This window comes from Perca fluviatilis, chromosome 12, assembly GCF_010015445.1.
Source record: "Perca fluviatilis chromosome 12, GENO_Pfluv_1.0, whole genome shotgun sequence".
Classification (NCBI taxonomy): domain Eukaryota; kingdom Metazoa; phylum Chordata; class Actinopteri; order Perciformes; family Percidae; genus Perca; species Perca fluviatilis.
In genome coordinates, this window is record NC_053123.1 from 14,728,421 (window position 1) to 14,742,157 (window position 13,737).

The 13,737-nt window shown below is 41.1% G+C and overlaps 1 protein-coding gene across 1 annotated transcript; it reads right to left on the minus strand.

Moving 5' to 3' along the window:
* Nucleotides 1-2,520: 2,520 nt before the first annotated feature.
* On the minus strand, nucleotides 2,521-9,994 carry LOC120570577 (indian hedgehog B protein-like). Its single transcript, XM_039818969.1, has 4 exons — nucleotides 9,002-9,994; nucleotides 7,606-7,763; nucleotides 7,146-7,249; nucleotides 2,521-4,914 (listed from the first exon to the last, which is right to left on the minus strand). Exons 1-4 carry the CDS (start codon nucleotides 9,305-9,307, stop codon nucleotides 4,142-4,144), a joined length of 1,341 nt encoding a protein of 446 aa, XP_039674903.1. The 5' UTR covers nucleotides 9,308-9,994; the 3' UTR covers nucleotides 2,521-4,141.
* Nucleotides 9,995-13,737: the final 3,743 nt, after the last annotated feature.

Genomic DNA, 13,737 nt, shown 5'->3' on the forward strand with positions numbered 1-13,737 from the left:
GGGGCATGCATGTTTCCTCACCTGTGGTGGTTGGCTGCCATTATGACCATATATAAGTGGAGGTGGAGCATAGCAGGGGGTGTATCAGTAAAGACTAAGCATTGCGGTTTCTGTGCCAGTATTTGTTATTTACTGATCTAGTCACTCTTATTAGTCCTGGGGTTGTGCTGACCCAATGCCTGTTGGACACATTCAGCCCATCTTTTATTCCTACTTTGATTGTGTACTTGTGTAAACATGCGCCCCTGGTCGTATTAGTTTAGATTAAATGATAGTACAGTATGAGTAGTGTGAACCTGTTGTTAAAATCCAAATAAATGCGCATGCATTTAACTGGTCATCTGACACCAACCTAGTTACAGCAGGAATTCAATATCAAATTGCTTTAAAAATCCAAACAAAGAAACTGATCCGAGAGTCTTATAGAGTAGAAAAACACGACTGTTTTCATCTTTGTCAGTCAGGTTTTTTATTCCTTGTTGTTTGAGTTTGTGTGAAGTTGTGTGAAGTGGGCATGTAAAAAAATATTTTTAAGTGACTTTTTTTCACAAGGGATTCCAAATATGCATTAGCCAGGCTAGCTAAAAAGCTAGCCACCAAACTACAACAATGAGACGCTGCTACTGGTAGTATAATAGTTAGGCAGATTTGGTTACACCTTATTGCTAATCAAATATATAATAACTGAGCCAGCCTCATTCGTTTTTGAAAAATGTGCCGAAAAACAATTCCTTCCGTTTGCATAGAGACAACTCAAATGCAGATGATTCAGATTATGCACCAGAGCAACTTCTTTTATTTTTGTATGCTGCCAAGCAATGACTACATATAGCCTAATGTAACTATGTCAACATAATTGCCAACTTACTGTAGGATGTTATGGAGTGTTTTGTACTTCTGTCAGGTTTACTGCTCTCAACATAGCCGCTTACTGTAAGTAGTTAAAACTATCTAATTCATTCAGTCACTGACTCAGAAAAGATACACATTTCTCATGATGTTATTAACATGTAATAATTGTGCGAGAAAATGGTTGTGTGCGATTGTATGTGTGCGTGTTTACGGGTTGTTTGGAAACATAAATTATTTATCTATAGGCTATTGTTATTGGACGATATCACCACCACCTACCAGGGGATGAGGTTGTTCGTTTTACGGGAAGTTTTTTTCTGACTGGACAAAGACAACTCAAATGTATTTGGGTCTTTTCCCACTGGCTGGTATTATGGTTCCAGGTGTTATTGTGCATTGGTTGTGTATAAGTGTAATTTTGCCAAGCTGTGATGACAGGTAATATTCATATTCTATAAAGACATTCATATCTGTGTGTGAGTTACTGTGAGCATGCTGACTTCCCATGTGTTGTTATGTGAACACCCTTAATTTAAGACAATGATACTTGGGTCACTTTTGAGGCAGCTGAAACAGGCAGATTTATTTATTTTTTATTATTTTTTATTTTCTTAGTAAGAGGGGTGGTGGGCAGCTATATATGGAATATTTTTCCACCATTCACTCTCAAATCAGTCCTGATTATAAATGCTGGTTGTCCATTAGCCTTGCCTCAAAATGTTGCCGGGGTATCATGGTCCAAACAGACTTAAACATGATTACATGGAGACAGGACACAGAGAGAAACACTTCAAACAACCAGACTCAGGTGGACAAATGTTTTGCAATGGTTTTCAGTATTTTAAACACTTGAGATGTGCATGATTTTTTCATACGTATTTGAAAAAAAGCCTCGTGAGAACATCACTTGCATATTTAGATGAACCAATCACTTTAATATTTTTTTTATTTTCAAACATACCGTATGTTTCACCTGGGTCTGGTTCTCTATTCATCTATATGGATGATAGTGTCTCCTGTGATGAGCTATAGGATATGACAAAAAAGTTTTTTCCTGTACCTAAATGACCAATAATAATAAAGATTACATAGAATCTCCTTTTCTTTATTGATCTTGTGTGGTTCTTGTGTGTAGACTACTTTGATTGTTGACTAAGAAAAACAAAAAGTGCCTTTTTTAATTAGCTGAATTCTGTTAATCTGTGGATTTTGTTAAGTACAGAAGCATCCAGTAGAACTAACTCTACATCCTGAAAAAAGCATGCAGGCATGCATCATGAGGAGGAAAGAGGAGCGGTTGCTGTGTGCTGCTGTCCGTGGTACTGAAACCAACCAGCAGCCCACCCTGTAACCACAGCTATTCATGCTGCATTCACATTGTTCCAGCTGTTGTGATGCATCACCATTTACAGCGATCACTCACTTTTATGGGTGTTTATGGATCAACATGTAACAGATGATTATCAGCAAATATTTAAAACCCATATGCTAGCCCTTATTGATATTTCTGAATAAAAAAAAAGCCAGGGCCTCTCTATCAGAACAAGCATGATGTAAATAAAAAGAGACTTTATTACATAGATTAAACAGTATATATTAGTACTTTAGTGATTAGTAATGTATAGAATATGATCTCAATTTGTTGTTACCAAAAAAATCACAGAGTAGTTTGGGTTTAAAAACAACAACTTTATGTTTCAAATACAAATTGTATGCACATAGTTGACGAAAATAACAATAGTTTACATTATTTTCTAAAAATAGATCTTTAGATAGTCTCTCCAACAATAGCTTAATATACATATGTGACAAATCTTTAAGAAGGCATATAGAATAACGCCTTGGAGTTTCTAGATACTTGCAAAGTTTGAGTCTACAGTGACGACTGTAAGAACACTTTGGGCAATATCAACTACACGTTTATCCATATTCATTCAGCCACCTATCACCACTGCTTCCCATAGTGTTAAAAAACGAAAATGTCTGTACCTCTGCGAATCTAGGTCTTAAGTCTTGGGTGATAGATGGAATACAAAAAAAGACCATGCAAAGGAGAGCTATCAAGTAACTTTCTATTCAAGATAAAGAGATTTGCTATCTGTTATTTAATATGATGCATAGCTGGTGCTTAATACAGTAGTTGAATACAGCCTGAGTGTTGTGTATACATAGATGTGTGTATACCTTAACTAGATACTACTGACCTGAAAATTGAAAACCTGAAACAATGCAAAATACAAAAAAAACACACTTTTTAAATAAAGTAACTGATAAAAACATGAAGATGTACAGTATATATGAACCACATGAATCAGTCTGAGACAATCAAGTTGACTGAAAGCAGATGACCTACTTGGATAAACAGATTGACAGCATGGCTGTTATAACCCCATGCAGCTGTTTTGCATCAGTACTTAAGTATAAACACAGTGTCCATCATCATTCCAAAGCCCTTTTCAGATGTGAAGCTATAATGCAACACTAACAAATTGCTACTGCTTTGTTGTCTTTCTTTCCTTTTTAACATTACTTAACTGTATAAATACCTTTGTACATATAGAGCTTCAAATTACACCAAGTTTAGTCACTTTTCTCCATGCTATTCTGTCTTTTCTTCTTTCTCCTCAAAAGTTTCCTTTTCACCTTAAACCTTTCTCTGAAGCCTGTCGCTCCCAAAATGTGTCACAAAAGGTGTCCCTGTATGTTTAAATTTCCTCAAAATTTATCAGTAAGCCCCAGCGTGATCTCACGCTGCACAAATGTTGACAGATTACAGTAAATACAGTACAAAGAATGATGAAATGTGGTTGTCTTACTTCTTACTTTTTTGTTTTTTAAATGAAAGATATCGTTTCGAACCACAGTCCTTGTTTTGTTTTGTTTTGTTTTTTTTTTATCTCTGAGGTGCTCTGAGTGGAACTGCAAATATTGACATAGACGTTCAACTTTTAAATTGAACATGGGAGATACTTATGTAAATATTTCTGTTGTCATTTATGTTTAATATCCTGTCAAACACTGACAGAAATGTCTTTGGTTGTCTTTCTAATCCTCTAAATCTACTGGAAGGAATAAAATTGAAATTACCAAAAGTATAAAACTAATGCTCCCAGTGTCTTTTCTTTGTCTTTTGCACAATTTTACATGTGCTACAAAAAGGAGTTTGTTGAAGTACAGCAAATGCAGGCAAGTAAGGTAAAAACAAATCTTCAGTATAAAATCAATTGTCTATGGTGGTCCCTCAATCTGTGCTTTGGTGCTCCTGAATACAGGTAGGTGAAAGAAGTCATCAGTGTGAAACAAGTCTCTGTGGCTCCTGCCTATGTCCTTGCTCGATCCCCCAGGGGTGGAAGTGTCCAGCGTCCAACAGCATTTGCCCCAGCCTCTGTAGAAGCCAAGGGTACCAGTGCAGGCCGTCGGTCTGCGATTCTGAGGGTCCCATCAGGCTGTAGAAGAACCTCAGTGGGGCAAGGACCCAATGGGCCAAATGGTGATTGTCCACAGCAGCATAGCAGGATGCCAGCACACCGTTCACCACTATGGAGCCATGCTGTGTTAGTGGGGCATACAGCCCGGTGCTCCTCTGTTCTTCTACAAAAGTCACAACTGAAAGTGTTGCCTGTGACCCTGTTTTCCCTTGTGAAGTAAGTATGCACTGTCCTGGCCGAACCTCACTGGCAAAAACTGTCCTCAGACCTGCTTCCCAGCTAGACCTGCCCTCCCGTATGGAGCCCAAAAGTGGCTCTTCGGCTGTCTCCTCCCACTTTGACTCACTCAGCCCACCAGTGCAGACTGTGACAAAGATCAAATGAGCAGCTGTGAGAGTAATATTAAGTCCTGTGTCGGTGCCAATGATGTAGAAGATCTTTGTGACGTTGGGCTGGTGGTCCAGAAAGGATAAGACCGGGCTGTAAAGAAGGGGTCCGTGACCATCTGACGTTGAAGAGGCCAAGACTTGCTCGCCAGGGTGAAGGTCTCGCATCTGTTTAGTAGCCCCACCCTCAAGGATAACCTGAGCATTACCAGGGAAACAGCCACCGGTTTTGGCTGCCACAGAATGTTCTGAAGAGATGAAATAAAGAGAAATTTTATTATTTTATTTTATTTAACTTAGTTTTTATTATTGCATTATTTTTTGGTAACGATATAAGGATAAGGAGTCAAAACATAAGGAGAGAAGAATACAGTTTTATCTCAAGAGTAGAGAAAAAGTGCAGCAGCACTTCGCCTTTAACAGTGGCTGTATCTGCAAATTGATCTAGGTCACTGAGTGATCTATAAAACAGGCGAGACTTTGACACTGACTCAAGGACAACTTTATCTCAGCAGATCAGCAGGAGATTGTTATCATATGTATATAATGTGACTCAACTTTGTCTTTTCTGTCTGCCTCTGGCTCTCTACTTATTCTTACAACTGAATAACACACACACACACACACACATACATATACACACACAGAACCATTGTTTTTTTACCAGCAGATTTCTAACCCCATCCACAGTTGATAATTTGATTTTCTAAACTATTGTATATTACAGTAGTGATTTCTTTGAAATCTCTAATTCTCCTTTGACAGGTTTGGGTGGCCCTCTAAGTATTCTGCAATACTAAGGCCTTACATTTCATTATATAGTTTCCTATGGAGTACTGTTTTTCTGAGGCTGATCAAATACTTGGTGGGAATGTGTTTTAACAACAATTGGCAAAAAGCAGCTCTCCTCCTGCTATTTTTCATATCATGTTAATAAAAAGGAGACAGTTTCCCCCCTCACTTTGCTATGCCATGTATGTCTATTTTGCTACAGTACTTAATTTGTCAAACGGAATTTGGCATGATGACATCAGTAGGACACAAGTAATACAATACATTATTAGGAAAGCATGTCTGCTTCTTATCTGTCGGGAAATTGTCATTTATTTAGGCTGCCCAAGATGCCAGAGGATGTGCATTTGATCTTGTTAAAGTATTTCTGATTAAAGTGGCCCTTTAAGACGCAGTGAGACAAGGTGGCAAGAAAAGGTAGACAGGAAGAGCTAATGGATAACCAGCTGATTGTATTACCACAGGCAGAGCACGGCCTGGGGTCAGAGAAACAGGAAAGTACACATACTCAGACCTGGGTCAAGATATTGTTTGGATTACAGCACAGTTTGTGTTTTAAACTGAGTCACATGCCCACTCTCAATGGTTCCACGCAAGTAAAGACCAGTGGCACATTGTAATGAGCTTGATTCCTAACAATTAATTCTGCTAATTTGGAAAAGTGGAAAAAATGGAAGCAAGTATGAAGCTACTGAAGGCAAAATCTGTGTGTGTGTGTGTGTGTGTGTGTGTGTGTGTGTGTGTGTGTGTGTGTGTGTGTGTGTGTGTGTGTGTGTGTGTGTGTGTGTGTGTGTGGGTGGGTGTATGTGTGTGTGGGGGGAGAGTTGTGTTAAAGCAGTCTTAAGGCAGCCAAATATTTGTCCAAGGTGTGTGTGTCTGTAAGCCAGAGGCTGCAGAGAAGGAGACTGTGACCGGGAGGTGATAAGACTCAGATAAGAGATCTGAGAGAAACCTGCTGAAGGAAAAGCAACAGTAAAACAAAGGGAGAGTTAATCATCTCACAGCTTACTAACCTCAATGAACTGCTAGAATGTAGTTTGGCATCAAATAACTGGTGGTACCAGACATTGGTAAATGGGTTTCTAAAATGTCTCAAAATTTAGAATGGCTTGAGGTGGAATGCGGTCAAGTATTATTGGCGTAAGGACTGTATCTGATTCGCAATAAAACAAGAAAAAGATTATACGCTCTATCATAGGAATGCAGAAAGGAGAGTCAGATGTCACTTTAAATACACCGTAGATGTTATTTATTGCATATGTAATATTAGCTATTGCATTGGCCCATCACTAAACACAGCAACACCTACCTCCATGTCAAAAATGCCCGTTTTACACTGACTATCTGCACATCATACAGCTATATATTCTATGATCACAAAGAATGCTAACTTTACAATGAGATCAAGAAGAAAGACTGAATACAGCAAAGAGCACAGGTGCACCACCCTGCTTTGATTGGCTCCCAATAGGCCAAACACACACACACGCACACACACACACACACACACACACACACACACACACACAGATTGATTCTAGTGCTACTGAAAAGCAAGGTAAACCGTTAGCGAATCACCAACAAAGGCATCAACCTCATTAGTGGTAATGACAGCTGGCCACAAAAACAAGAAAATACAAATACACACACACACACACACACACACACACAGACATCCGTCTCTTACCTGACTTGACGCTACAGTGAATGTGGCCTTTGGACTCGTAGTAGACCCAGTCAAATCCAGCTTCGACAGCCAGCCGGGCCAACATGGCGTATTTATTTTTGTCCCTATAAGAAAAAGAAGAAAAGAAGAAAAAGATGGTTTAAACTCCAAATGTGATTCAATCAGAGATTGATTGCATACTTTTCCACACATGCACATTCATACATTTATTTGTATGTATAATATATTTAAAATATTGTAATTTCAGGAGGAATTTGGCCCCAGGCTCAAACATAAATTTAAACATGTTAAGTCAGTTTGAGTCAGCAAAAATAAATATTGCTAATTGGTTTACTCATCACATTACTGATACGTTGACTCACAGAGTGACTTGTGGTGTGTTAACTGACTATAAGAAGTTTAAATGTTGTCTGCTTTATGTCTGGTCTGATTACATCACATAATATGCTGTATTGCATACCTGTCTGAGGTGGTGATGTCGACAGCACGTCCCTCATAGTGCAGCGAGTCCTCTGAATGATGACCATCCTCATCCCAACCCTCGGTCACTCTCAGCTTAACACCTGGCCACATGTTCATCACAGAGATGGCCAGAGAGTTTAACTTGTCTTTACAACGCTGAGACAGAGGTACATGGAAGGGAAAAGTAAGGCAGGCTGTTAGGAACAAACAATACAAATACAAAATGAGGTCCTAATAATGCTGAGAGTGTAGCATGAGGTAGAGAAAGATCAACCGAAGTTCGGAGAAAAAAAGACACATATATAATGTGGACAGTGAGTGTGTGGGTGTGTCTGGTGAAGCAGATAGTCAGAGACATCAGTGTCATCACATTAAGGCGGGGACAGTGAAGTTGGAACGAGAGGACGACAGAAAGAGGAACAGCATAGCCCAGAGAAGGAGAGCAAGAGAGTAACTAAAAAGTGAGATGCCCATTAGGTAAAAGTGACAAGCGCATACCTCTTAACTAACACAGACTCAAAACACATACAAAGAAATGTAGACAATAACTCATTGTGTCCGGTGAATGGTCAAAGTACAAACAACTTGTGCTTGCTTTGGATCATTTAGCAGTTTTCCAGTGACTTACATAAGGCTTGAGGTCAAGATGCCTCTCAGCAGATCTGGAGAGCTATTTGCTCAAATGTAGTGACTCTGATTTGAAGCACTAAATTGTCATTGTGATTAATGTCAACCATAAAATGAATTGATTATTGAATTAATTAATGTTATTTGTTTTGCACATCACCAAATTTACAAAAAAATAAGGGTTGGGCAGAGATCGGGCTTTCTATGTATAAAGGAGCCACTACAATTACATATGGGTAAGTGTGCCTTCTTTGTGGGCCAAATATACATTAAGACCATGATGTAGAACTAAGATTAAGATTAGGCTACTGTATTGACTTTGTTGATTAAATGTATCCTGCATAGACATTGGTTTAACCCTTTAATAAGGGGTTTTACGCACCTCCATTTGTCTAGCCTGATGGAACATTGCACAGATTGACGATGATTGAGACTATTCAACAAAATAAAACTTAGTTTGGGAGTGAAAGCAATACTTCAAGGCAATATCAGCAGCTAGGAATGTCAGGTAGCAAAATCCAGAGGTGAAACGAGGGGCCGAGAGTCAATGAAATCAATCATTTTGGTTTAAACATTTGACTAACAGCAAACATTTAGGAGGCAATTGGATCCAACAGTGTGGCTAATTATGAAGTGGTCCCGTGAATATAACTGTAATAGTAGCCAATGGACAGTACAATACCAATTATCAAGCAGTCAGGAACAATTGTCCATATTTGCGCATCTGTTTTTGCATCCATGCCCTCCCATTCATCTCCCTTCATTACCTGGGTCATGAGCCTGTCGGCGCCCGTGTCCTCCTCATCTTTGAAAATAATATCTGTGTTGTAATTCGGCGTCAGTTCTTTAAAGCGCTCGGAGTTGCGCGTTATTTTGCCCTCGGGTCTCCCGCTGGCTCCCAGGGTCTTCTCGGCGACGTTGGGGCTGAATTGCTTGTAAGCAAGCGGGATGAGCTTCTTCGGGAGCCGCCTCTTGCCGTACCCCCTCCCCGGCCCGCAGCCCTCCGAGGCAGGTGCGAGGAGGAGGACCAAGGCACACAGAGAGGCGGTGAGAAGGAGGAAGGAGATCCGCATCGCCCCGGGGGGAGGGAGGACTCTCCCGGGGGAGAGAGATGTCTTCAGTCCTCAGTTCCTGACTCCATCGTCCGTGACAGTCGCAACATCACGTCCGAAAAACTCGGATATAAGAAGCTCACCTCGGCAGCTCCAGGCACCATGAGGACACCAAAAGATTTTTAGCAGCTCCAAAAAACTGACCCAAATTGAGAAACTTCGCTCCCTCCGCCTTGCAGAATCAACAGTAAGTGTGCAGGCTGTAAAGTCCGTGTATTTAAACAAACAGGTTCAAAGTCGATATGGTGGGTGAGAGAGTTAAAGAGAGAGAGCGGTGACTGATATTAAAGTTGCAGTGTTGTGGTTTCTCTCCCTCTCTTTCTTTTGCTCTGGGAAACTGTCACAACAGCCACTTTTGCCCGCTGTTTGGTTGGTGCTTTCTCTGGATTGAAAGCGTCTCCACTCCATATGCGGCCGGCGTGCAACAAGCTGCAGCTTTCCAGTTGAATTGAAGGGATTTGAGTGATCCAAAGCGATCTGTTGCCACTTCAGACCGCACCCTGCCAGTCCTGCCCTCTCTCTCTCCTCTCTCCCTCTCCCCCTCTGTCCCTACTCTGCCACCCACCCCGCCCCTCCTGGGCACAGGGCGCACTGGAGAGTCCTGTCCACACTCTGCTTGCAGGCAGGCAAGCAGCAAACACAAGCTTTGTCCTTTATAGCTGCCACTTTCAGTCCGTCTGTGCCCTTGACAGCTCTGCATGCTGACAACCTTGTTTTTTGTTTTTGTTTTTTAGACTGTAAACAACAGGCAGGCAATCACAATCAATTAAACCAATCAATTTCCTGAAGTATAAAGCCACTAACGTGTTTTCCCTGCTGCATTACAATATTAAATAAGATCAAGGGTCATTGGTTGATTGGCTGGCTAGTGTTTGGTTGACTATGTATTGTCATAAATGAGGTAATTTAGTAGCTGTGAGCCTAATTTCCTGGATGTTTGGCAGGTGGACTGGCTGAAGCATTGCTTAGCTGAATAACTAACTGACTGACGGACTGACTAACTAAATCTATGATTGGCTGACTGCAGGAATGACTGCTGACTTACAGCAGTGCCAGATAATTGTCCCAATTAATTGACTAGATCTTCAACAGGGGGTCCGCCACCCCTAGGGGGTCCTCAGAGTCATTGCAAGGGGGGGGGGGGCGTTAAATTATTAATGGTTAAATCTGAAAATAATAAAATGAATCTATCATAATATTAGCAAAGATAAATCAGCATATTTGTAAAAAAAACAACGATCTCAACAACATTGATGATACACATGGCCTGTAAGGTAGCCACTATGGTAGCCATCCACAGATACAGGTAAGCTCATGAATTCACTGTGCCTTCCACATGTATGTTTGACATTAAAACATAATGATAGATGAATATTTAAATTATTATTATTTTAATAGCTTAGTATTATAGGCACCATAAAAAGGTATATAGGCTTTAGGCCATTTTAGGCCAATTTTATACAATATATGTAGTAAGGGGTCCCTGCTTGTCTCTCTTTCAGGTTAGGCGTCCTTGGCATAAAAAAAATGTTGACGACCCCTGGTCTAGATTAATTAACTATTATACCAGTTTCAAAAACTTGACAAATTACATCTTTAATTTAATAACTTTTGGCTGTCTGTCTCCTCAGCTGCTGCACACACACGCAAGCACGCACGCACACGCGCATGAATGCACACATGCACGCACGCACGCACACACACACACACACACACACACACACACACACACACACACACACACACACACACACACACACACACACACACACACACACACAGTTTAAAACCAGCAAACCCAACCCCTCCAAATTAGCTCTTCAAATATTTGCCAGCAGAAAATCAGTGGTCTCACCTCTGTTTCTCAGGCCAGGCTCCTTTGAATGAACTGAACTGTACAAGGCTAAGGGTTTCCACAATTTATGTTTTATTATTTGTGAGTGTAAACACCATAAAGTATTTCTGCTGCACCACCGCTTTTCATGTCTCTTGATGGAACAGTGAAAAGCAAAGAGAGGGATTCACACACAGTAAACAGCCATCTATAGCTGTGTTTGCCTTTTAGCTGAAATAGAACATAAAGTGAGACTTATGAAAATTCATTAGAACTTTCCTGGTTTGGAACGAGCCAGTTAAAAGAAATCAAAAGTTGTTGTATAGAGATGTCAGTGTTCTACTAATGTTTCTAGCTTTGTAAGGTGGAAATGCTCTGATAGCAAAGTATCACCTCATTGTAGAAACTTTCTCCCCTTGTGTTTTCTGTTTTTTAGTGATACGGGATATGGGGGATACTTGTTAATTCATAGAGAAGTGTCACATAAGTCCCACACCATTACATGTATTGGAATAGTGTGGTCATGGTTATTGACGACCTATTGTAAGATCTTACAGCTAAAATGTGGCCTTGCAGATCAATGGTTAGCAGTGCCTCAGGTGGTAGAGCATGTTGTCCAATAAACTTTGGCTTTTTTTTGCTTCCTTGCCAAGAGTTAGATGAGAAAATCTTACATTTTACATGTGTAAAAAGTGTGTGTGCATGTGTGAGCAGAAATCTATATATGCAAATTTGTTTGTACCCACGTTTGCACAAGCATATGTTTTCCTGTAACTATCAACATTGTGGCTGTGCGTGTGTGTGTGTGTATGTGTGTGTGTGTGTGTGTGTGTGCGTGTGTGTGTGTGTGTGTGTGTCATCCTTCCTTTGAAGATCATAAATACGGGCGTGGCTCCAGGCAGGCCCGCTGCCTATTCAGCGTGGCTGTCGACAATGCTTCAGAAGTGGTCACATTCTCCCATCTATCCATCCATCCCTTCCTTCATCCATCCGTCTTTCAGTCCCTCCATGCCTCAAGAAAGGACACCATGGCCTTTCAAGCAGACAACAATCTGATCAGACCAAACCAGAGTGGAGCTTGAAACTTCACACACCCCCAAAAAATCTTTCAATGTTAGTATTCATCAACCTGTCAAGTTATCTGTCTTACACTATTTCCCTTAGCCTATTTCTGCACTACAGCAATGGTTCGCATACGGTAAGGTATGAGCTCAAACTCACATGCATGATCACACACACACACACACACACAGTGCAGGCACACAAGCAAAAACACATATCCAGGCATATGTGCGCAGTACACGCTCACATGCTAACAGATACACACACATACACCAGGCCAGCCGACAAGCCAACCGAACATCAGGCCCTCGCTCATTGATGTTTGTTAAAGTTATTAATTTTCTCTGTTAAATAAGAGGCCACGGTGGCAGGACAGAGGGAGATGGGTGCCAATCTCACTCAGCTTTCATCTACTGGCATTGGGGCTCTATGAGTCCACAGCTTAGGGCCTTTACATGGGCATCGGGGTTACCCACGCTTACCCGGGGCCCTAACCAACAAAGGCTCTGAGTGGGGCAAAAGGATGAAGACACAGATGAAAGGAAATGCTAAGAAGGAGATGAAGAGAATGCAATGGGGAGCATGTGAAAAAGGATGATACAGACAGACAGAGAGATAATGAGAGACAGTGAGAAAATTGTACAAAGGCGTTGAAGAGAACATACCAGGAAATGAGGGCGCAAGATGTGAATTGGGGAGTTGATAAAAGAAAGAAAGATTTGGAAGCGAGGTTGAATGAGTAAGAGAGAGTGAATACATGGCACATTAGCTGGTAAACAAGTTAGTTTCGGTTGTTTTGCAGTCAGTGGAAGCTAGCGTGTTTGTGGCTTGTGGTGAGTCGCTGCAATGGGGGTTAAAGGACGTTATGCTCAAGGTAACAACAGCTGGTGGTTAAAACCACCATCCCTCTTCCTCCTTCTCCTCCTCCTTCTGTCCTTCCACACACTCCAGCGTCCAACCCCAGACCACAATAAACACCTAACACATACGTTTTTTTATACACAAGGCTTCTAGGCATCAGAGTGGTTCTGTCTGAAACCTTGTAAGCCTTAATCTTCCAAGACAAGGAGATACAACTTTATGCTGCACTTAACTATAGCATTCTCACATTTCGACATACATTTTTGGCAGGGAGTGCCACTTGGCCTGTGCGAGCAGTTTAGGAGCTAAGCTGGAGCTAACACAGCAGCCAGTGAAAACCACAATGACCAAAACTGTCTGTCAATGGTTGAGAGTGGCACTGATACTAGTCTTGCTAAAGGCCAGTTCAGTGCAGCATGTTTGGTCAGAGAGCAGACAGAAGAAAAATAAAAGCAGAGTGATATATAAAAGTGGAGCACAGGCTAAATGTGTCTTAGAGTTAGCGGGATAGGCTAGCCACCGCATGGCTAAAGCAAACAAAGAGTTGCCCAGGGGACTGAAGTACACTGTGCTCTGACACTAAACACATATGGACGGAGAGACAGAAGCACACACGCATACACATACACATAGG